At 41.2% G+C, this 22,596-nt stretch overlaps 2 protein-coding genes across 5 annotated transcripts; both read right to left on the bottom strand.

Moving 5' to 3' along the window:
- Positions 1-1,372: 1,372 nt before the first annotated feature.
- LOC139455258 (sulfotransferase 1C2-like) lies at positions 1,373-9,434 on the bottom strand. Its single transcript, XM_071236811.1, has 6 exons — positions 9,323-9,434; positions 7,858-8,036; positions 7,389-7,712; positions 3,763-3,866; positions 3,324-3,489; positions 1,373-2,084 (listed from the first exon to the last, which is right to left on the bottom strand). The coding sequence occupies exons 1-6, from the start codon at positions 9,334-9,336 to the stop codon at positions 1,975-1,977; spliced, it is 897 nt and encodes a 298-aa protein (XP_071092912.1). The 5' UTR covers positions 9,337-9,434; the 3' UTR covers positions 1,373-1,974.
- Positions 9,435-9,565: 131 nt separating this feature from the next.
- Positions 9,566-19,679, bottom strand: LOC139456129 (sulfotransferase 1C2-like). 4 transcript variants are annotated; one of them, XR_011652511.1, is made up of 7 exons: positions 19,593-19,679; positions 16,342-16,520; positions 15,891-16,214; positions 13,236-13,339; positions 12,447-12,612; positions 11,051-11,526; positions 9,566-9,578 (listed from the first exon to the last, which is right to left on the bottom strand). XR_011652511.1 is itself a non-coding variant. In XM_071237662.1 (6 exons), exons 1-6 carry the CDS (start codon positions 19,604-19,606, stop codon positions 11,417-11,419), a joined length of 897 nt encoding a protein of 298 aa, XP_071093763.1. In that variant the 5' UTR covers positions 19,607-19,679; the 3' UTR covers positions 10,729-11,416. The 4 variants fall into 4 exon arrangements, 3 of the variants coding, with proteins under 3 accessions (XP_071093763.1, XP_071093764.1, XP_071093765.1); XM_071237662.1 differs by lacking the exon at positions 9,566-9,578 and having other exon boundaries at positions 10,729-11,526; XM_071237663.1 differs by lacking the exon at positions 9,566-9,578 and having other exon boundaries at positions 11,411-11,526; positions 12,436-12,612.
- Positions 19,680-22,596: the final 2,917 nt, after the last annotated feature.

Genomic DNA, 22,596 nt, shown 5'->3' with positions numbered 1-22,596 from the left:
TTCTAAGCGACATTTTATTGGATTTATTTGTGTCACTCCCATTGTTTATAAACTCGTGAATATCTGCGAGAGCGCCTTCATAAGTGTGTTCATGCTCCAACCACATGAGATGTTTTATGATCTAGCTCAAATAATGCATCATCATTTTCAAATCTTCAGGTCTTATTTTCAATTGCACTTTCTGACACTCCCTCCTGCGTGTATTTTTCCACTTCATTCACTGCACTCCATAGGTTTCTTGATTCTATACCTGTGAAGATCCGGGTTAGAATAGGTGACTAGGCCTGACCACCCGATCCCGTTAGTCGCCTCTTACGACAAGCATAGTCGCCTCTTAAGACAGGCATGGGTTGCTGAAGATCAATTCTAACTGGGATCTTCACAGGTCTGTAAAAGCCTATCCTGTTCCAATTCTAACCGGGATCTTCACAGCTCTGTAGAAGCCTGGCATCTCGAGCGATTAATTGGGCGACAGAGATGGGTGGAGATGGTCCTCCAGGGATGTAGAATATTGTTGTCCCCGGGCAGTATTCCTGCAGCTTTAGCCTTTTGTGTCTGCATTTCCAAACTTGTATAGGTATAATGGAGCATGCTCTTTCCATCAAAATCGAGGCCTTAGCAAACCTTTCTAAACGGTTTATGGTAGACACGTGAAGGACATTTCTAAATACGACGGATCTGTGACCAAATTACTATCCGATGCAATTGGTTATTTTGACTTGTACCATATGTTCCGGTTTCTTTCATGTGAACAATGCCTTACCTTGCCTTTGTGTCAGAATCGTACAATGGACTCTGCTTTAGCAGTGTTTTCTTATAATTATAGAAACTGTTAGGTTGCTTCATTGTATGATTATAGCATGACGATATAAGACCAATGTCACGGCATCAATCACATTACTTGTCACCAATGAATTTGCTCGACAGGATTGTAAATTGGAAGTCATTTTTGTGTTTCTTTAGAGGTACATGTATGTTATCGTGGATTTGATTGGTGTTAATGTGCACTAAAGTGGACATATTGCGTTAAGGCGTTTGGTTTAGTGTATCAGTAGCAGATAAAGTTCAAACGTCACAGGCAGTCATGGGTGGTCCAGTGAAGGCTGTGAGGCGTTGCGTCCCTTAGGCGTGCCAGCACCTATCATCATGAGTTCGAATAACGGTCAACCTGATTATGTTTCTGGATTTGTCAGCACGTTTCCCTGCTTGTGAGTTTCACCAGTATGGTAATCGGCTGGGCAATGCTTTATTTCGGGCTTTCCACACACTTTCCAAACGGCCACACGTAACTGAAATGGCGTTTAACCATATTACGATCACCCTGCCATATATGACATGTCAAACCAATTTATAATACATTTTATTTCTCGTGTACATATGATCAACAGTAACACACTCTGTGCAGATGAATATTCATAGATATGTTCTTGATTAATGATTTTAATATTTGGCATTTAGGTTCCTTGACAACACATAAATATCAACTACCTATAGTCCGTTAGCTATTCAAATGTGAATACACTGCTTGCTATCGCAAACGTTGTTCTGTGACGTCAACCATCACTTTAATTAATTTCACAGTAACTGTTATTAACAATTTAACTCACACCTTCCGGTACTATCGATGGGAAAAGTACTTTGCCGTGACGTTGTCAAGTAAAACGGAACGGAATACTGAAGTCGATGCACTGCACATAGTAAATAGGTTTAGCATAAGCCAATCGTCAGAGAGCTGACAGAGCTCTCATTGACACAGATGATGAGTGCGGTTACACAAGTTCCATTGCAATCGGAAAAAACTGTCGATCGAGGAAACGGCGAGGCAAATATCTAATTGTCTATTTTTGTGTCTACAAATGTGAAGCAATATATAATTTGGCCTTCACAAATTATTTGTTCTAGATGGTCATATGGCGACCTCTGAATTTTGATAGTTGACAAACCGTTTTTGTCGCAACTTTAATCATCTGTCAGCTATTCATACGTGAATACAATGCCTGTTCCCTCAAGGTTTCGGTCTATGACGTCATCAAATCTTTCGTTTTGAGCAACTGTTATCCAGTTCTTCCAATCCCCGACTTCACCTGAAACAATTATAGGATACGAATAAGTGAGTGAGTTTGTGGGTATGATTTTACGTCGCTTTTAGCAATATTCCAGCAATATCACGGCGGGGGACACCAGAAATGGCTTTCACACATTTTGCACTTGTCGGGAATCAAACTCGGGTCTTAGGCGTGACGAGCGAACGCTTTAACCACTAGGCTACCCGACCGCCCCCGACACGAATAAGTCCGTAAGTAAGTAATACATGAGTAAATAATGAAGTAAGTCATACATGAGTTTAGTTTATTGTGTTTGTTGTTTCACGCAGCTCTCAGAAATATTCCAGCTATGTGACGGCGGTCTGTAAATAATCGAATCTGGACCAGACGATCCAGTGATTGACATCATAAGCATCCATCCACGCATTTGGGATACGATGACATGCATAAATTTAGCTTCGTTAGTCGCCTCTCATGCGAACCATGGTTGTTGAAGACCTATTCTAACCCGGATCTTCAAAGACAAGTTCTACAGTCCTCAAGTAAATTGTCCATGAGTAATTCCTTAAAGTGCAAGTCTCATTGGTATAGACATTTTTTTGCAGATAAAGATAGATCGTAACATCGTTAATGCCTATGTCGTCTTCAAAACATCGAAGTTGCGTGTAGGTAAGGTGTATTTGCACAAGCCCACCTCTCCTTTCACACCCAAGCAGGTGAGCCTCCGTTCACGTTTACGGTCGACTGCACACGTTCTCGGCAAAGTTAACGTATTCTTTTCCATGTTTAACCCTAGGATATTCTCCTTTCCACACTTAGCAGTGACCATTTGTAGATTGTACTTTTCTTCGTATAAGTGGGATTAATTAAGGGATGAAAATAAACACTTGAACAAAATGTGAAAAAGGCTATTTACGCGCACACACACACACACACACACACACACACACACACACACACACACACACACACCTACAGATCCGTCCGTTCATTTGCTGCATATATGCTGTATATATGCTTGTAACAAACTACGGTTAAAACGAATTAAAATAAGTGATCCCTTTGAGTTCGTTTATCCGTAGTTTACTTTATATCACATATTGAGTTCACTATCCCGTGTGGAACCGATGTGTGAAACATGTTATTCCTTCAGTTGCGTTCATTGTTCATCGATGTGTCCCCACAGCATTCAGTATAGTATTTGGGACCAACTTCAAGCCTGATTTTCAGACGATATACAAATACACACGATAATGATAAAGATCACAATGATATCACCTTTTCTATAAATTAAATGGGTCGGATCTGCCAAACCCTCCTTCACCTCCGTGTCTGCAACCTTCAGCTTCTTAAAGCTGCATGCTTCCGCTATTTGCTCACAGAGTTCATCAGTGACTGACTCTCCGATGAACTCGGCAACCGTTTTGATGTTTTTAACAGGATCCTGAAATGAAAACCATCAGGGTTATTACCGACATCAAATATCGCGGCCGGCACCTTCCGTTAAACTAGGCGGTACCATTTTCGGTGAAATCGTCAGTATAGAAATTTCAGTATAGAATCCGTAATTCCCGTTCAAGACAGGGTTCCAGACAGGGGTAGCAAGCGCGGACTACATGTGTTTATAGACACATCTTCTCACCCTGTAACTTGCAGACCATGGCGTCTTGTTAACACAGGTCATCTGAGCCTTAAACTACAAAAAATGACATGATACCTTTTTCAAGTTTTCATAAAACACTGTTAAGATAGGCAAGTCCGGGTTGTCCTGTTTCGCTTGCTGCCAATCCTTCACGTAGTCGGCATAACAACCACCGGGAACTGAAACATTGGAAGCAATTATCAACATGTATGTATATATAAGCCATTATCATACATCTATGCCAGATTGATGAGATCTGATTGGTTCACGTGGTCTTGATAAAATACTGTGTTGCCCGCTTTGGAGGGTAATGAATTTCTCAGTGGGGGAATAAATTTCAGAGCACTCAAGCCTACATTCAGGGAGCAGTACCCCAATGCATTTAAACCCACATTCAGACAGCAACCTGTTAGATCATTTAAACCCATATTGACGCAGCACCATTTCAGACAGTTTAAACAGATCAGCACGTCAGATAGTGTAAATCCTCATTCAGACAGCACAACCCGTCACAGCCCGTCAGAGCGTTTGAACCCACATTATGACAACAGCATGTTATAGGGTTTAAACCCAATTCAGGCCCAGGAGGCTAAACAGTATATACTCAATTTCAGCGTCAGAGCATTTAGACCCATATTCTGAGTGTTTAAACCACATTCAAGCAGCGCCACATTAAAGCGTTTAAACTCATATTCAGTGAGTGCAGCATGTCAGAGCATATAAACCCACGTTAAGGTAGCAGCTCGTCAGAGCATTTAAACCGACACTCAGACAGCAGCACTTCGGACCTTTAAACTCATATTCTGATTGTTGATCACGTCAGAGCAATTACGGGAGCAGAACGTCGGATATCTTAAACCCCTGTTTAGGAATAGCACGTCAGGGCTTTAGAACCAACATTCAGATAAAAGCGTGTCCGAGAGCTTAACCCTATATTCGCACAGCACGTTTCAACATTTTAACCCTCATACAGGGAATAGCACATCAGAGGGTTTAAACCCAGATTGAGACAGCAGAGCACGTCAGAGAGTTTACACCCACATTCAGGCAGTGCAGCTCATCAGAGCGCTAAAAAACACACATTCAGACAGTAGAGCATGCCAGAGAGTTTTAACCCACATTCGGACAGCAAAGCACGTCAGAGCGGTTGAACACACTTTCAGGCAGCAAAGCAAGGCAGAGCGCTATAAAACAAATGGGCGATACCAATGTCATTGGGTAGAACAAACTTTGGACAACAGATAAAGCAGATATTGGTGAGTTGTGATTGAAATTACTGACAAAAACACCATGATAACACAGGTACTGTTTTTGACCTTAGACAATACCTCCAAAAAGTATAGAGCTTCAGGATTAAGTAACCGAGTTACGTTTGATGTTTCATGTGGAAATGTTCCTTAAAGTCTCTACTTGACGTGACACGTGAAAAAGATCAGTAGCGGGTATAACCGCCAAGTGCCCGGATGACGCATTCCACCCTACGACTCATGCCTCCAGTCAGACGTTTCATCTGTTGATGGGTCAACAACAACCACTCCTGATGCAATGCTGCTTCCAATTGGCGTATATCTTGTACAGGAGCATCTCGTGCCTGTATGCGCCGCCCAAGAATATCCCAAACATGTTCAAGGGGGTTCAAATCTGGGCTCATTGCTGGCCAGGTTGGAGTCGTTATTGCATTTGCCCTTCTGTAATCCACGACTGCATGCGAAAGATGAGGCCTGGCATTGCCATCCATGTACTGAGGTCGAGTAGCAAGAGGGTGGTTGTCAAAATGAGGAACGACGACTGGCCTCAAAACGTCCTGGATGTACTGAGACCCTGTTAAGTTGCCCCTTCTGGTGACCAAATCCAACCTGCAATCATGAGAGATACACTCCCAAACCATTACCGAGCCCCCGCCATATGCAACAGTCGGTTTAATCTTCCTGGGGGTGTAGGCTGTGTTCCAATACCTCCAAACTCTCGTTCTTCCATCAGTGGCGTGGAGCAGAAAGTGACTTTCATCTGACCAATGGATCCGTCTCCAAGTTCTCAGATTCCAGTTCTGTCGCGCAATACACCATGCTAAACGAGCAGCTTTGTGGTGATCTCTCAACAAGGGACGCTTTATGACTCGTCTAGCCCCCAGTCAAGCTACTTTCAGCCAGTTCCTGACGGCTCTGGTGCTGAAACGACGATTGGGCAACCACAGCTGTTTCACACAAGTATTTGTTAAAAAGGGTTATCGGCGTAGAAGACGAAGGGGGTCCCTATCTTCGCGATGTGTCGTCATAGGGGGTTTTCCTGATCTGGGACGGTTCTGTACATCACCGGTCTGAGCATGTTTCTCGACTAACCAGCTTACGATTGTGTTATAATACCCCAAATTCCGACCAATGACATTGCAAGACATTCCTGCGTTATGCATGCCGTTTATTTACAATCTTGTGGCTTTTGATAATCACCTTCGTGCCATGGCCACAAAATATCATGGAATAACTGTTTAAACCGAGCGTAGGAAAGCAATTTTAACGTTTGGATATACTGCTTTTAGAGATACTCGAGGGTAGCATGCTGCGCGGGAAGACCACGCATGGCACGTGAGCTTTCGTCACGCTTGATATCTCGAGAAAACATAAGCCTTCCCGTAATTATATCTTTCATGACTGTTACAAATATTGGGACCAAACAAAAATGAAATATATTTGGTAGTGCTTAACTTTTTTCTTTGTGTATTTGTTGACCTCTTTGCGCTGTTAAAGGCTGTTGGCGCCTCGCTAACGCGCTGGGTTAATCCCAGTTAATCAGACGTCTTTGTTATGCTGACGCTGAACTGTATTCGCGTTCCGTTTTTATTCCTCTTTTCAGGTTGTTTTTTCAAAACCACTGGGTAGTCTTTCAAAATCATATCTGGGTATCCCGTCGAAGAGAACAATATCAACGAAAGCCACCTTCTCTCGAATATATCACACTTAAACAATCCGTTTTCATAAATGCACTGTATTGATGCGGCCATTTTGGACCCATTTTCCAGAGCGTGACTTGCCCTGTCTGTCACACAGCCACTTAACCATATTATTTCCCCTTCGGCCCAGCACTTACTGTACTGCTACAGCTCTAAGTGAAGCAAATCTTGTCTAGGTTCAGACTCTATGGAAAACAGACAGAGCTTGGGAAGAGGGCCAAAACATATGTCTGTCACTGAAACTTCTATCCGATCGTTGCAGAAGGTGACCAAAAATATGTATTGACCACAGCATGTGTAGCCCCAATGCTGATGTTACTAGTCTCCTCATCTCCCATCTCACTTGAGTTACTTTTTCCAATTTAATGGAGTTGTTTGTGTTTATCAAAATTATATATTCATAGAGACTGAGCGTTAATCTTGACTTAGGGTAGCAGCCGAGGGCAATCTCGTTTAAATGTGTTTCCTTAAATATATTATCCGTCGGGTAACGGTTACCTCCCTTTGACCTAGGATGTGGTATATTTCGTGCCTGAATTTTTACTGTGAACTGTATTGGGTTTGATTTCTGAGGAAAAGTATAGTAAACGCATTGTTTCATTTGCTGACTTCTGTATGATTAAAATTAATAAAGCATATCTGTCATTCGATTATTATAAACATACACATGTATGGCAATGACCTTATTCAACCATCAGGCTTTCTTAAAATCATGAGGCTTGATGTTACTTAATAGCAACTACATTTTACACACCTTTTCCTTCCAGAAACAGATCCAGATATTCTGAATATGTCCCGTCAAAATGAAAACTCTCTTTTAATCCGTTGACGTGGTTAAAATATGATACGCTGACATCTTTTGGATTTCGCATGATGAAGATGGTTTTAATTCGCTTCTCCACCAGGTTCTCCGGAAGATGACAGAAGTGAAGATGCGAGTTTAGAACCCGCGGGGAGGGAAGCTCATTAGCCCGCTCAAACTTCGGCATCCCCAACATGGCGATCTCTTTTGACTTCTTGTGGTACTCGGAGTTACCGGCCCTGAGCATGGTGACGATTTCCCACAACCAGTGGGTACCTGGAAGGAACAGAATAGACAGAATTGTGTCAGTTGGGTTTCACGCCGCTTCACTGCGGTGTTGGACAGCATTGACTCATACTAGAAATCAAATTATTCATTTTGAAATCATTTATAGAGTAAATCGTCTATCTCAGGCTCTTACCACATTTGGGATATGCCGCTATGATGACGTCATCATCTCTAAGTTCGAACTTCTGAACATTTCGGATCATTTCCATATCAGCCTCAGGGGTGGTGCGAATTGTCCGGAGGACGCCGTCATGTTTGTAGAAGGACCACCCTTGACCATTTTCATTCCGGTAGTCCAGAATCTCAGGAGTTCTGTGAAGAATGAGTGGGTTCGGGTTAACGCCACTATATAACGGATTAATGTGCGAGTTAGTGAGGATGAAATACTGTTACATAAAATTAGGGGAGTCGGCTAACAATATTCAGTCCTGAGACCAATCTCACCACTCACACTCACTCCGATTAAGGGCGTTAATTGGTCATAAAGATATCTTTCTGCGCCCAAATTCAGCTTGTGTAAATGTAAAGATGACCTCCCTTGTCCTACTTACAAGTACATGTTGTGTACATGCAAACAGATTTTCATAACAATAATTTACACAGAAAATGTGGAGTGTTGCTTACAACAGCTAAGATATATAACCTACTTCGTCATGTACGAGTATTTCACTACGTTTGCACAGGGGAATTCCCGCAAAGAATAAGTGGAGAACGTTTATGTTAAATGAAAAAAACAACCCACGAGGGAGAAGTATGGAAACATAAATTATCATGTACAGCTGACCTGTTTCGATATTCTACAATTGTGTTATACAGCATTGTAATCCAGGATTGATTGGATTCAGAAGCAAAATGTCTGAGGAATGTAAAAAAATGTAATACTTTTGCTAATGATTTTTTTGGTTTGGTTTGTCGTTTGACGCCGCTCTCAGCAATATTCCAGCTATATGACGGCGGTCTGTAAATAATCGATTCTGGACCAGACAATCCAGTGATTGAAAACCTGAGCATCGATGCTAATGATTATTATCACGTGCACCATGTAATATTTAACGGTGCATGTCTACTTTCAGAGAGAGATGTATTCTTTTTCAAATCTAATTGATAATTTTGATGTTGAAATCTATGTTAAAATAGAGATGATGGAAGACCATGATATGTAAGCATTCTTTCTTGGTGCAGATAACAATGACATTGATGAAATAACGTAGCATTTCATACGAAGGGAAGTACAGTGTATAAAAATTCATTGCTAAGTGTGGAAAGGACAATGCCCAGGCCAATGGTTAAACACGGTAAAGAATAGGTCAGCTTTGACGAGAACGTGAGCAGTCATTCATTCATTCATTTGTCCACAGACCAAAGTGTATCGAGGACGTTATATATAGTACATGTGATACTTCGCCGCGCCTCAAACCAGTACGTAACGTGTATCTGACGGATTAAGCCGAGAGGAGCCGAATGCAGGTCATCAGGATATGGGGGCTTCGTCAACCGAACATCTGCCCAACAGGTTTATCGTCGCGTATGGTGTTAACGAATTAAAAACAGCAACAGCAATAAAGGATGAAGCTTCTTTGAGGAGAACATAAACTTACTGCTGACTTTCCATGTTAATCCGTACTTGTTATGATGGACGCTTGAAACTGTCTACCTTGTTTGCACAACTTCTTACTCCTTGCGTCACCTCGCTATTACCTTAGTCACGTGATTAGCCAAGGCAGATAACGGTATCCTCCCCCCCCCAAAAAAAAAAACACATTTCAAAATCACTACAGTCTAAAACTACAAAGATAATAGTTCAGCGGGCAGCTAATCCCCTGCCTGTTCCCTTCATCCCGAAGTGGACTAGTCCTGCAACAAACAAACACAAAAACACTGAATGATTACAATTGAATACTTTTTTCATGAGTAAGATATAAGATTTTTATATTAACGTTGAATTTAACTCAGTTAAAAGTTATCTTTTTATAGGCATACAGCGCAATGGTAATTCTAAAATTTAAAATCATTTGCAAACTCGATAAATAAGATTAATTTTACCAAAATAACTATCTAAGAAGAATTCTAGAAAAATTAGTTAGATATAAGAAAAGGATTGTAATAGCATAACGGGATCCGCCGTTGCCATGGTTCTGTCCGTTTCATCCCATCGATGATGTAACGATCCAGATTGTTTTGGTGTATAATTAATTAAAAATTGATGGTGGCATACTAATGGTTCTGTGGTAGGTTTCATCATGGTTAACACCTTGTATCTTTACTATTTGATAGTGATTCATAATCACAGACTCATGATATAGTTGGAATCGTATAATCGACTCTGCTTTATGCAGAGATTTCTATCGGATATGAAAAGGGTTTTGTCGTTTTATTTATAGCTGTTGGCAGACGTCTGTGGTTTGACTGCATACTAATAAGACTGTTCATAGGTGAAATATCGACAAAGCCTTGTCTTGGTGGTCTTCAGTACTCGATCCGCTGTGTATGTTTCAATGTTGGTTGGTAAATGTTTTATCTTCCTGTGTTGTAACAACTTCTGAACTTCCTTGGCTCTGAATTCTTGGCCTTAATCAGTGGGAAGTCTGGAGGGTTGTCTTTCACTATATCTCCTAATGCTTGGGCTACTGTAAAACCTTTGACCAGTGTGTACAAGGTTATCAGAGAACTGGGATTCTGTGTGAATTAGAACAAAGGGTACGAGCCAACACGGAGTATTATGGTCCCGGGCATCGTCATCAGTGCCGAGGAGAGTACGTCAGGACTTCCTGAGAGTGAATTGGCTGATTTGCAGTCTCAACTTGAGAAATATTCCGAGAGGACAAGACAAAAGGTAGCTCGAGCGACTTATAGGGCGACTGAGATGGGCGGATATAGGTATAATGGAGCATGCTTTTCCCAAAATTTAAAAGAGTGCCATACGACTTTTGTTCAAACGTTGTTTGATCAGGATATTTACAATATTCAAGGCCTTGGCAAACCTTTCTAAACGGTTTATGGTAGACATGTGAAGGACATTTCCAAATGGGACAGATCTGGGATCAAATTAATTTCTGATGCAGTTGCCTATTACATTTTATTTCTCGTGTACATATGATCAACAGTAACACACACTGTGCAGATGAATATTCATAGATATGTCCTTGATTAATGATTTTGATAATTGGCATTTAGTTTTCTTGACAACACATAAATATCAACTACCTATAGTCCGTTAGCTATTCAAACGTGAATACAATGCTTGTTCCCGCAAACGTGTGGTCTATGACGTCAACCAACACTTTAATTAATTCCACAGTAACTGTTATTAACAATTTAACTCACACCTTCCGGTACGATCGATGGAAAAGTACTTTGCCGTGATGTTGTCAAGTAAAACGGAACGGAATACTGCACATAGTAAGTGTAGCATAAGCCCATCGTCACAGAGCTGACAGAGCTATCATTGACACAGATGATGAGTGCGGTTACGCAAGTTCCATTGAAATCGGAAAAAAACTGTCGATCGAGGAAACGGCGAGGCAAATATCTAGTTGTCTTTGTCTGTGTCTACAAATGTGAAGCAATATATTATTTGGTCTTCACAAATTATTTGTTCTAGGTAGTCATTTGGCGTCCTCTGAATTTTGAAAGTTGACAAACTGAAACTTGCATTGGAAACCGTTTTTGTCGCAACTTTAATCATCCGTCAGCTATTCATACGTGAATACAATGCCTGTTCCCTCAAGGTTTCGGTCTATGACGTCATCAAATCTTTCGTTTTGAGCAACTGTTATCCAGTTCTTCCAATCCCCGACTTCACCTGAAACAATAAAAGGACACGACTAAGTGAGTGAGTGGGTGAGTATGGTTTTACGCCGCTTTTAGCAATATTCCAGCAATATCACGGCGGGGGACACCAGAAATGGCTTTCACACATTTTGCACTTGTCGGGAATCGAACCCGGGTCTTCGGCGTGACGAGCGAACGCTTTAACCACTTGGCTACCCGACCGCTCCCGACACGAATAAGTCCGTAAGTAAGTAATACATGAGTAAATAATGAAGTAAGTCATACATGAGTGTTGTTTATTGTGTTTGTTGTTTAACGCAGCACTCAGCAATATTCCAGCTATATGACGGCGGTCTGTAAATAATCGAGTCTGGCCAGACAATCCAGTGATTGACATCAAAAGCATCCATCCACGCTATTGGCATACGTTGACATGCATAAAGTCAGCTAGCTCGATTTCGCGAGCAAATATCGTCTTCAAAACATCGAAGTTGCATGTTGGTAAGGTATGTTGGTAAGGCTAAGACGAAGCTACAGCGGAGACGTTTATATGCAGAGGCCTCATATGTGGACTTGTTTGAGGACATTTCCACACACACACACACATACACACACAAACACACACACACACACACACACACACACACACACGGATATGACGTTCATTTGCTGCATATATGCTTGTAACAAATTACGTTTAAAACGAATTAAAATAAGTGGTCACTTTCAAGTTCGTTATATCCGTAGTTCACTCTATATCCCGTGTGAGGCCGATGTGTGAAACAGGTTATTCCTTCAGTTGCGTTCATTGTTCATCGATCATAACTTCCCTCCTCTAACCCGTGCGTGTCCCCACAGCATTCAGTATAGTACTTGGCACCAACTTCAACCCTTATTTTCATATGATTTTACAAATAAAGAAGATAATCATAAAGCTCACAATAGTTTCACCTTTTCTATAAATCATATGGGTCGGATGTACCAAATCCTCCTTCACCTCTGCGTCTGCAACCTTCATCTTCTTAAAGCTGCACGCTTCCGCTATTTGCTCACAGAGTTCATCAGTGACTGACTCTCCGATGAACTCGGCAACCGTTTTGATGTTTTTAACAGGATCCTAAAATAGAAATCATTAGGGTTATTACCGACATCAATTGTCGCGGCCGGCACCTTCCGTTAAACTAGGCGCTACCATTTTCGGTGAAATCGCCCACAGTACCAAATTTCAGTATCGAATCTGTAATTCCCGTCTTGTTCAAGACAGGGTTCCAGACAGGGGTAGCACAAGATCTTTCGCCGTTCAACGGTTCTTAAGGTGAAAACTTTAACTTACATTGTAGTCCTAGCCGAATATCTATTTTTTTCTATATTTAATACTTATACACCTGTTGAAATCACTTGTTTGTATATAAATATAGTTTAAGGCTTATATGACCTGTGTCAACAAGACCTCGTGGTGTGCTAGTTACAGGGTTAGAAGATGTTTCTATAAACACATGTAGTACATCATAATTATTAACAAGGTATATATATACGTACCCAGCTCAACATTTTTAATAATTATGATGGACTACATGTGTGTGTAGAAACATCATCTAACCCTGTAACTAGCAAGGGGGAATAAATTATGATGGACTACATGTGTTTATGGAAACATCTTCTCACCCCGTAACTAGCAGACCTTGAGGTCTTGTTGACACAGGTCATCTAAGCCTTAAACTACAAAAAATTACCTAATACCTTTTTCAAGTTTTCATACAACAGTGTTAGGATAGGCAAGTCCGGGTTGTCCTGTTTCACTTTCTGCCAGTCCTTCACGTAGTCGGCATAACCACCACCGGGAACTGAAACATTGGAAGCAATTATCAACATGTATGTATATATAAGCCTTTATCATACCTCCATGCCAGAATGATGAGTTCTGATTGGTTCACGTGGTCTGGATAAAATACTCTGTAGACCGTCTTGGAGGGTAATAAATTTCTCAGCGGGGGAATAAATCACTTATACCCCGCCTCAAAGCAAAAAACTGCACGCATTTCACGAGAGAATGGAAGTCACGTGACATGGCACAAGTCAAATCTCAGCTCAATCGAACTGCGACTTCCTCTCGATTTTGAATTTGTGTTACTTCTTTTACAATGTCCCATTAAAACATGTCGGTAAGATAAATTCGTTGTAGCAGGATCACTCGGGGAACATGGGGTTTTATGCCCCTTTAATACCTCCGGCTCGTGGTATAAAACCTGACGCGGGACGCATAAAGCCCCATGTATCCCTCCTGATTCTGCTGATTTATAATGTCAACAAGAAGTCCGACACTCATTGAAGCAGAGATGCAGCATAGCAGCACTTCAAAGCACAGCATCTAAACCACATTCAGGGTGCAGCACGTCACAGTGTTTAAACCTATAATCAAGCAGCAGCGCACCAGAGCGTTTAAGCCAACATTCAGGGAGCAGCGCATCATAGAGTATAAACCGACGTTCAGGCAGCAGCACATCAGAGTGTTAAACCCATATTCAAGCCCAGCACGTCAGATCGTTTAAGCACACATTCACAGAGCAGCACGTCAGAGCACTCAAGCCCATATTCACAGAGCAGTACCCCAATGCATTTAAACCCATATTGACGCAGCACCACGTCAGAGCGTTAAAACCCACATTATGACAGCAGCACGTCAAAGGCTTTAAACCCAATCAGAACGCCGAACAGTATAAAGTCAATTTCAGACAGTGCCAGGCGTCAGAGCATTTAAACCCATATTTAGAGTGTTAAAAACCACATTCAAGCAGCGCCATATTAAAGCGTTTAAACTCACATTCGGTGAGTGCAGCATGCCAGAGCATATAAACCCACGTTCAGACACCAGACGTCAGACAGTTTAAACCCATATTCAGACAGTGCAGAACGTCAGAGCATTTAAACCTATATTCAGCGAACAGCAAGTCAGAGCATTTAAACCGAACTTCAGACAGCAACACTTCGGAGCATTTCACTCCAAACTCTGTGTGTTCATCACGTCAGAGCAGTTACGGAAGCAGAATGTCAGATATCTTAACCCCTGTTTCGGAACAGCACGATATGGTGTTAAAACCAACATTCAGAGAGCTCAACCCCATATTAGCACAGCACCTTTGAAATTTTAACACCCATTCAGGGAATGGCATGTCAGTGAGTTTACACCCACATTCAGACAGCAGAGCACGTCAGAGAGTTTACACCCACATTCAGACAGCAGAGCACGTCAGAGAGTTTACACCCACATTCAGACAGCAGAGCACGTCAGAGAGTTTACACCCACATTCAGACAGCAGAGCACGTCAGAGAGTTTACACCCACATTCAGATAGCAGAGCACGTCAGAGAGTTTACACCCACATTCAGACAGCAAAGCACGTCAGAGAGTTTGCACCCAAATTCAGACAGCGGAGCACGTCAGAGAGTTTACACCCACATTCAGACAGCAGAGCACGTTAGAGAGTGTACACCCACATTCAGACAGCAGAGCACGTCAGAGAGTTTCAACTCACTTTCAGGCAGCAGAGCACGTTAGAGAGTGTACACCCACATTCAGACAGCAGAGCACGTCAGAGAGTTTACACCCACATTCAGATAGCAGAGCACGTCAGAGAGTTTACACCCACATTCAGACAGCAAAGCACGTCAGAGAGTTTACACCCACATTCAGACAGCAGAGCACGTCAGAGAGTGTACACCCACATTCAGACAGCAGAGCACGTCAGAGAGTTTACACCCACATTCAGATAGCAGAGCACGTCAGAGAGTTTACACCCAAATTCAGACAGCGGAGCACGTCAGAGAGTTTACACCCACATTCAGACAGCAGAGCACGTTAGAGAGTGTACACCCACATTCAGACAGCAGAGCTCGTCAGAGAGTTTCAACTCACTTTCAGGCAGCAGATCACGTTAGAGAGTGTACACCCACATTCAGACAGCAGAGCACGTCAGAGAGATTACACCCACATTCAGACAGCAGAGCACGTCAGAGAGTTTACACCCACATTCAGACAGCAGAGCACGTCAGAGAGTTTACACCCACATTCAGTCAGCAGAGCACGTCAGAGAGTTTACACCTAAATTCAGACAGCAGAGCACGTCAGAGAGTTTACATACACATTCAGACAGCGCAGCTCATCAGAGTGCTAAAAAAAACTCATTTAGACAGAAGAGCATGCCAGAGAAGTTAAACCCACATTTAGACAACATTGCACGTCAAAGCGTTTCAACCAACTTTCGGGCGGCACAGCATATCAGAGCGTTTAAACCCACTTTCAGGCATACAGATGTATTGTAATAACCTTATTAAACCATCAGGCTTTGTTAATATCATGAGGCTTGATGTGACTTAATAGCATCAACATTTCACTCACCTTTTCCTTCCAGAAACAGATCCAGATATTCTGAATATGTCCCGTCAAAATTATAAATCCCTTTTAATCCTTTGGCGTGGTTGAAATATGATACGCTGACATCTTTGGGATTTCGCATGATGAAGATGGTTTTAATTCGCTTCTCCACCAGTTTCTCCGGCAGCTGGCGGAAGTAAAGATGCGAGTTCAGAACTCGAGGGGAGGGAAGTTCATCAGCCCGCTCAAACGTCGGCTTCCCCAACATGGCGATGTCTTTTGACTTCTTATTGTACTCAGAGTTACCGGCCCTGAGCATGGTGACGATTTCCCACAACCAGTGGGTACCTGGAAGGATCAGAATAGACAGAATTGAGTCAGTTGGGTTTAACGCCGCTTTATTGACTCATACTAGAAATCAAATTATCCATTTTTAAATCATTTATTGAGTAAGTCGTCTATCTCAGGTTCTTACCACATTTGGGATATGCCGCTATGATGACGTCATCGTCTCTAAGTTCGAACTTCTGAACATTTCGGATCATTTCCATATCAGCCTCAGGGGTGGTGCGAAATGCCCGGAGGACGCCGTCATGTTTGTAGAAGGACCACCCTTGACCATTTTCATTCCGGTAGTTCAGAATCTCAGGAGTTCTGTGAAGAATGAGTGGGTTCGGGTTAACGCCACTATATAACGGTTTAATGTGTGAGTTAGTGAGGATGAAATACCGTTACATAAAATTGGGGGAGTCGGCAAACAATATTCAGTCCTGAGACCAATCTCACACTCACACTCACCTTTCTATAATAAATGACCAGTCCCTTATTTCAAAACATTTCGAGCATTTACTGCCAATGTCCTCCTGAACATGGGGGAGGTCAACTTCCCGAGGCAAGAGAGTTGACTGACAATAAAAGTCCAGTTTCCACCCTTGCCGAACTAGGCTGTTATTATGGCGTTAGATTTTGGTTGGACTAACGAGTCTATGCATAGTCCAATCAAAATCGCGCACCGAAATCGAAATCCGGTTTGTAAAGTGTCATGCAGATTTCGGTCGACTGCAGGATTTGCAAAGCATGTGCACCGCTAGCTCGTTGTCAACAGATATTTTCTAAATCTTTTCATGTTTTCAATCAAGGTGCTCACGTGATTTGATGCACTTCGCGATGTAAGACCCGTTTTGTCACAATATAGATCTTGATTATCGATCAGATCGTCTTGACAGGGCGCCACCGTTTTGTTTGAATCAAATGCAAGTGATACGCGAGGTGGAGTCTGATTGGTCCATAGGAGAGGCATAGAAGGCATAGAAGGAACATAACGTGTAATAGCCACTGGTGGCGCTACGATAGGGCCCAGGAATTCCAGCCTAGTTCGGCAAGGGTGACGTCGCACTCAGCAATATTCCTTCGGTATGACGGCGGTCTGTAAATAATCGCGTCTGGACCAGACAATCCAGTGATTGACAACATGAGCATAGATGCTTATGATTATTATCACCATGTCAATTAAACCGTGAATGTCTACTCTCAGAGAGAGATGTATTCTTCATCACTCTAACTGATAATCTTGATGTTAAAAATGTATACTGAACAACAAAAGTTCCTGTGACATTGAATAAGATTTAATGCAAAGTTATGTTTTTTTTACCAAATCTGAAACAATTTCGGTTTACAACAAATAAAAGACTCCTGTAAGTGTTCAAATGGTTTAATTTGCCATACTGACTTCAGAAAATGCGTGATTTCATTAAAAAAAAACATGAACATGCCAAAATGTCAATTTACAAATCACACATCTTCAAGCAACACATCTTCGTCTCATGAAATTGACCAGGCGTCGCACAAAGTCCTGAGGCGCTATTCCATGTCATTCCACATGTGCTCGATTGGTGAGAGATCAGGGCAGCGAGCCGGCCAGGGGATGACATTCACGTTGTTTTGTTGCAGAGAGTCCTGAACAAGTCGAGCAATATGTGGCCGGGCGTTGTCGTGTTGAAAGGTAATGCCTGGGCCATGACGATGTCAAGACGGTAGAGCAACAGGGCTGATGATCTCGTCGCGGTAGCGCTGTCCATTGACTTTTCCCTCTACCACTATCAAACGGGTCTTCTGTCTTGCTATAATCCCACCCCATACCATAACGCTACCGGCCCCGAACCGATCTTGTTCCATGACACAATGATTGACGTAACGTTCACCTCGACGTCGGTACACTCGAATACGTCCATCGCTGTGGCTGAGGTGAAAACGAGACTCGTCAGTGAATAGAACTTGTCCCCAGTGCATGGCCTTCCAGCGTAGACGCTGTCTGCACCAGTGTAGACGTGCTTGACGGCGGTTTCCTGTCAAAATGGGACGTCTGGCGGGTCTTCTGGCGACAATCCCTGCACATCTGAAGCACGGTTTGTGAAGATAAGGCCAGGGATGCTTCTATGGAATCGATTTTGTAGGTGTGTTGTACGAATCTAGTTGTCTCGTCGATTATTGGTTATGCGTGGCCTGCCACTCCGAGGATGGTCTCTGACTGCATTCGTCTGTTGCCAACGTTGCCATAAACACCAAATGGTGTTTCTGTGGACGTTGAATTGTCTTGCAACATCACGTTGACTCGATCCTGCCTCAATCATACCAATGGCTTGCAGACGCTTGCTTGCATTTTCGGACAGGCATGGCATTTCGTAATGTTGAATAACTGCGTAATTTTGTTGTTTTTTCAAAGTGTTTGTTGTCAGCACGATGCTAAACAATGAATATGGAATCCCATTAACGCACATGTTTTTATACCCATTCTTGGGTACTGAAATGCATGGGGCTTGTATAAAAGTAAACTTTTGCATGGAATGCTTGCTTTTCTGTAGCAGTTGCGTTTTTTATTCTTGATTCCATACACGACTACAATATTGAAAACCAAACTTTACTTGTTTCAAAAATACACTAAAATATTGGTGTCACAGGAACTTTTGTTCTTGAGCATATGTTAAAATAGAGAAGATGGATCAACATGGTATGTTAGCATTCTTTCTTGATGCAGATAACAATGACATTGATGAAATAACTTGGCATTTCATTATTATAGAATTCTCTAAATATTTAAATCAAATTAAACCTATCCTCAACAACTTTGTGATAATGTCTAAGGGTTAAACAAGGTAAAGAATAGGTCAGCTTTGCCGTGAACGTGTGCAGTCATTCATTCATTCCTGTTAGAATATAAAGTTAAGTTACTGTGTATTGATATTTTATGGACGTTTTATTTGCACTATTATATGCTTTACCTGATCTTTTACATGCATGTTAACCCGCAATGATGATCAGAATTAACTGCCCCTGATGTTTGAATATATGTGTCAGTTGACATTCATGCATCGTCGAAGTCAGACATGTGTACGTCTCTGTGAATAAATCGTTTATCCAACGAGAGTAGTTGAAGCCTCTATCAAACAAAAGGTTAGAAGTATGGTGAATTCAACAATTCGTTTGTCCACAGACCAAAGTGTATTGTGAACATTCTATATTGTGATATTTCCCCGTACCTCAAACCCGAATGTACCGTGTATCGGACTGATTGGGCCGAGAGGAGCCGAATGTTTGTCATCGGGAAATGGGGGCGTCGTCAACAGATACCTGCCCAACACGTTTATCGTCGCGTATGGTGTCAACTAATTAAAAAACACTGCAATAGCGATGATGGATGAAGCTAATTTGAGGAGAATATTATCTTACTGCAGACTTTCCATGTTAATCAGTACTTGTTATGATGGACGCTTGCTACCTCGTTTGGACAACTTCTTACTCCTTGCGTAACTTGGCTATTACCTCAGTCACGTGATTAGACGGCCTGTCCTCATTTGGCCTACACCTCATATCGCCTACACTACTATCAAAACAAATTTATGGATGAGTGCACATCACACTTGTACCCTTATCCCTTAAGTAAAATGAACTCTTCCAACAAGATAACAAAGAATGTAAATGACTTTTAATACTGTAATTTCATTTTGGATATGAGATCATCTTCACAACTCAAATGTTTTCACAACATCAAATATCATAAACACACATGTATTATCATAGCACTGTACATTTATCTTCACAACGCAAATGTTTTCACAACATCAAATATCATAAATACACATGTATTATCATAGCACTGTACATTTATCTTCACAACGCAAATGTTTTCACAACATCAAATATCATAAATACATATATATTATCATAGCACTGTACATTTATATCCATCATCTTCATGTTTTATAACATTAGCACTACATCATTACTAGCAACATTACTGTAATTTAATGAAATGTCCAACTGTATCCAGAAACTGGATCACTGATCTTCTGCCAGTAGCAAGCTTAGATTAGTCAAGGCAGATAACGGTATCCTCCAAAAACAACTACATGCCAAAATCACTACAAAGATATGGTTCAGCGGGCAGCTAATCCCCTGTCTGTTCCCTTTATCCCGAAGTGGACTAGTCCTGCAACAAACAAACACAAAAAAACACTGAATGATTACAATTGAATTCTTTTTTTTTAAAGTGTAAGATATAAGATTTTTATATTAACGTTAAATTTAACTCAGTTTAAATTCATCTTTTTGTTGGCAGACAGCGTAATGGTAATTCTGAAATTTAAAATCATTTGCAAACTCGATAAATATGGGATTAATTTTACCAAAATAATTATCTAAGTAAAAATTCTAGAAAAAATAGTTAGATACAAGAAAAGGATTGTAATAGTATAACGGGATCCGCGTTTGCCATGGTTCTGTCCGTTTCATCCAATCGATGATGTTACGTTCCAGGTTATTTTTGTGTATAATTTATTGAAACAAAATTTGCTTATTTTCAGAAATTAAGAACATGAGTATCTTTTCATCAACGAACAAAAAATTGTGATCAAATGAAAAAATGAGAACTGTAAAAAGAAAGCAATGGTCTGCATACCTCAAGTCAACAATAGACGTTGCGGTGGTTGTGTGCCTAGATATTTGACCGATCGATACCTTTTCAACTTGCGGGGAGTACTTAAAATTTTAACAGTTAGAGAGCTGAGTATTTATGCATAACATATATGATTTAAATGATATGTAAAGTGTACTTGTGAACAGTTATTCTGAATGCTATTTGGGTGTCTTTATGCTATTCGCCTGTTGCGGCGCGGCTAGCGACACACTGTCGAATAGGTTCGACAGTAGCATTGAGTGCTTTAAGAGATTGCGTTCTGACTTGGCAATTTCGGCTGATCTGCCTGCCCCTCTTTGGGACTCACGTTTGTGAGTAGGATACACATATCTAGACGGATTTTTTGTATCCTTAAGATGTCTGGATTTTTTTGGCATTAATAATTTTGTATTTTTCGTAGTGATACGAAGTAATTATATTTTTAGAATGGATAGAATTGCTTTGGCTGCTCTGTTCAGATACATTTGGCCGTTGCTATTTCACATCTTGGCGTTAAGAGATAAACTATAGCGAATTTAACTACAGTTCCTGTTTTCAGAGTGGCAAGGGGAATCGTGCATATTTGTACCATGTCTAGTTTAATTTTTAAAAGATTTGCTTTACTTACTTCTGATTGGTTAACTCACCTTATTTGACCTCTGATATGAAATACATGGTAATGTATGTTTGCATTCTGTTTCAAGGAAATTCTAACCAATATCATATTGAGGTGTATATTTATGGATGTCAACTCCTTTATTATGAGGAACACAACGTTTCGGAGTTTCAGTTGAAGGAGTGAGCATGTACTCCGACACGTTGTGTTCCTCATAATAAAGCAATTGACATTCATAAATTGTATTCCTTTATTTGCATCACTTCTAAATGCCGTTCAAAGACATGAATATACTTGTTAAAACATAACAATTAAGAAGTGACTGTGTATTTGTTCGGTTCATTGAGGTATGAATCGGAAAACCGATGTGCAAATCGTATGAATTCGCTAAATGCCCCGTGCATGCCGATACACGTGAGGAGAAAGGGATCCGGAATTCCCTCGACTGTAATATTTGGATTCCCCAACATTCCGTAGTATTAATAGTAGTCCGCTTCGGTGGGCGTTGGGAGATGAATGCAATAGCACGTGACCAATTCAGCTAATCAGAATGCAGGAATGTCAATGAACACAAGGTTAACATGAAGCATCCTTCTTAGCTAAATCTCTCTCAGCTTGCTCGTGTCCATCCAATCCCTACTCCTCAGTGGGTAATATGCCCTTGGTTTTAATTTAGTGTAGTGGTCATGACATGAAGTTGTTATGGGAGACAGCCCAACTAGCTGGCAATTAAATCAATATGCAAATATAGGACACTGTTCTCTGTCCGTGTACGATTGTCGGGTAAACTGTTACTCGTTGACTGTTGCGTTAAGACAGTCACCTGTCATCTAGTTTACTGCGCAGGCATTGTGAGTCTATGCATACTAAACGGCGACGGGAAAGTTAAAGAGTTCGAATCCCAGAGTCGGCCGATAATGAACCATGATATGTGTACACCAGGCTGCACCGGTAGCAATTAAACGCCTACGACCTGGGTTACTGAGTTGTCCTACCTAATTAAACTGATTCGGATACTGTGATCTAACTGAAATATCATTCAAAGCTACGTCAAACCCACCCTCTCACACAATGAATAAAGCTTTAATATGATATATAACCTTTTTTATTTATTTATTTATTTATTTATTTATTTATTTATTTATTTATATATTTATTCATTT

This window comes from Haliotis cracherodii, unplaced genomic scaffold (assembly GCF_022045235.1).
Source record: "Haliotis cracherodii isolate W230 unplaced genomic scaffold, xgHalCrac1.p SCAF_11, whole genome shotgun sequence".
NCBI classification, from domain to species: domain Eukaryota; kingdom Metazoa; phylum Mollusca; class Gastropoda; order Lepetellida; family Haliotidae; genus Haliotis; species Haliotis cracherodii.
Note: the sequence above shows the minus strand (reverse complement) of the source record. Positions and strands in the feature narration are given on the sequence as shown.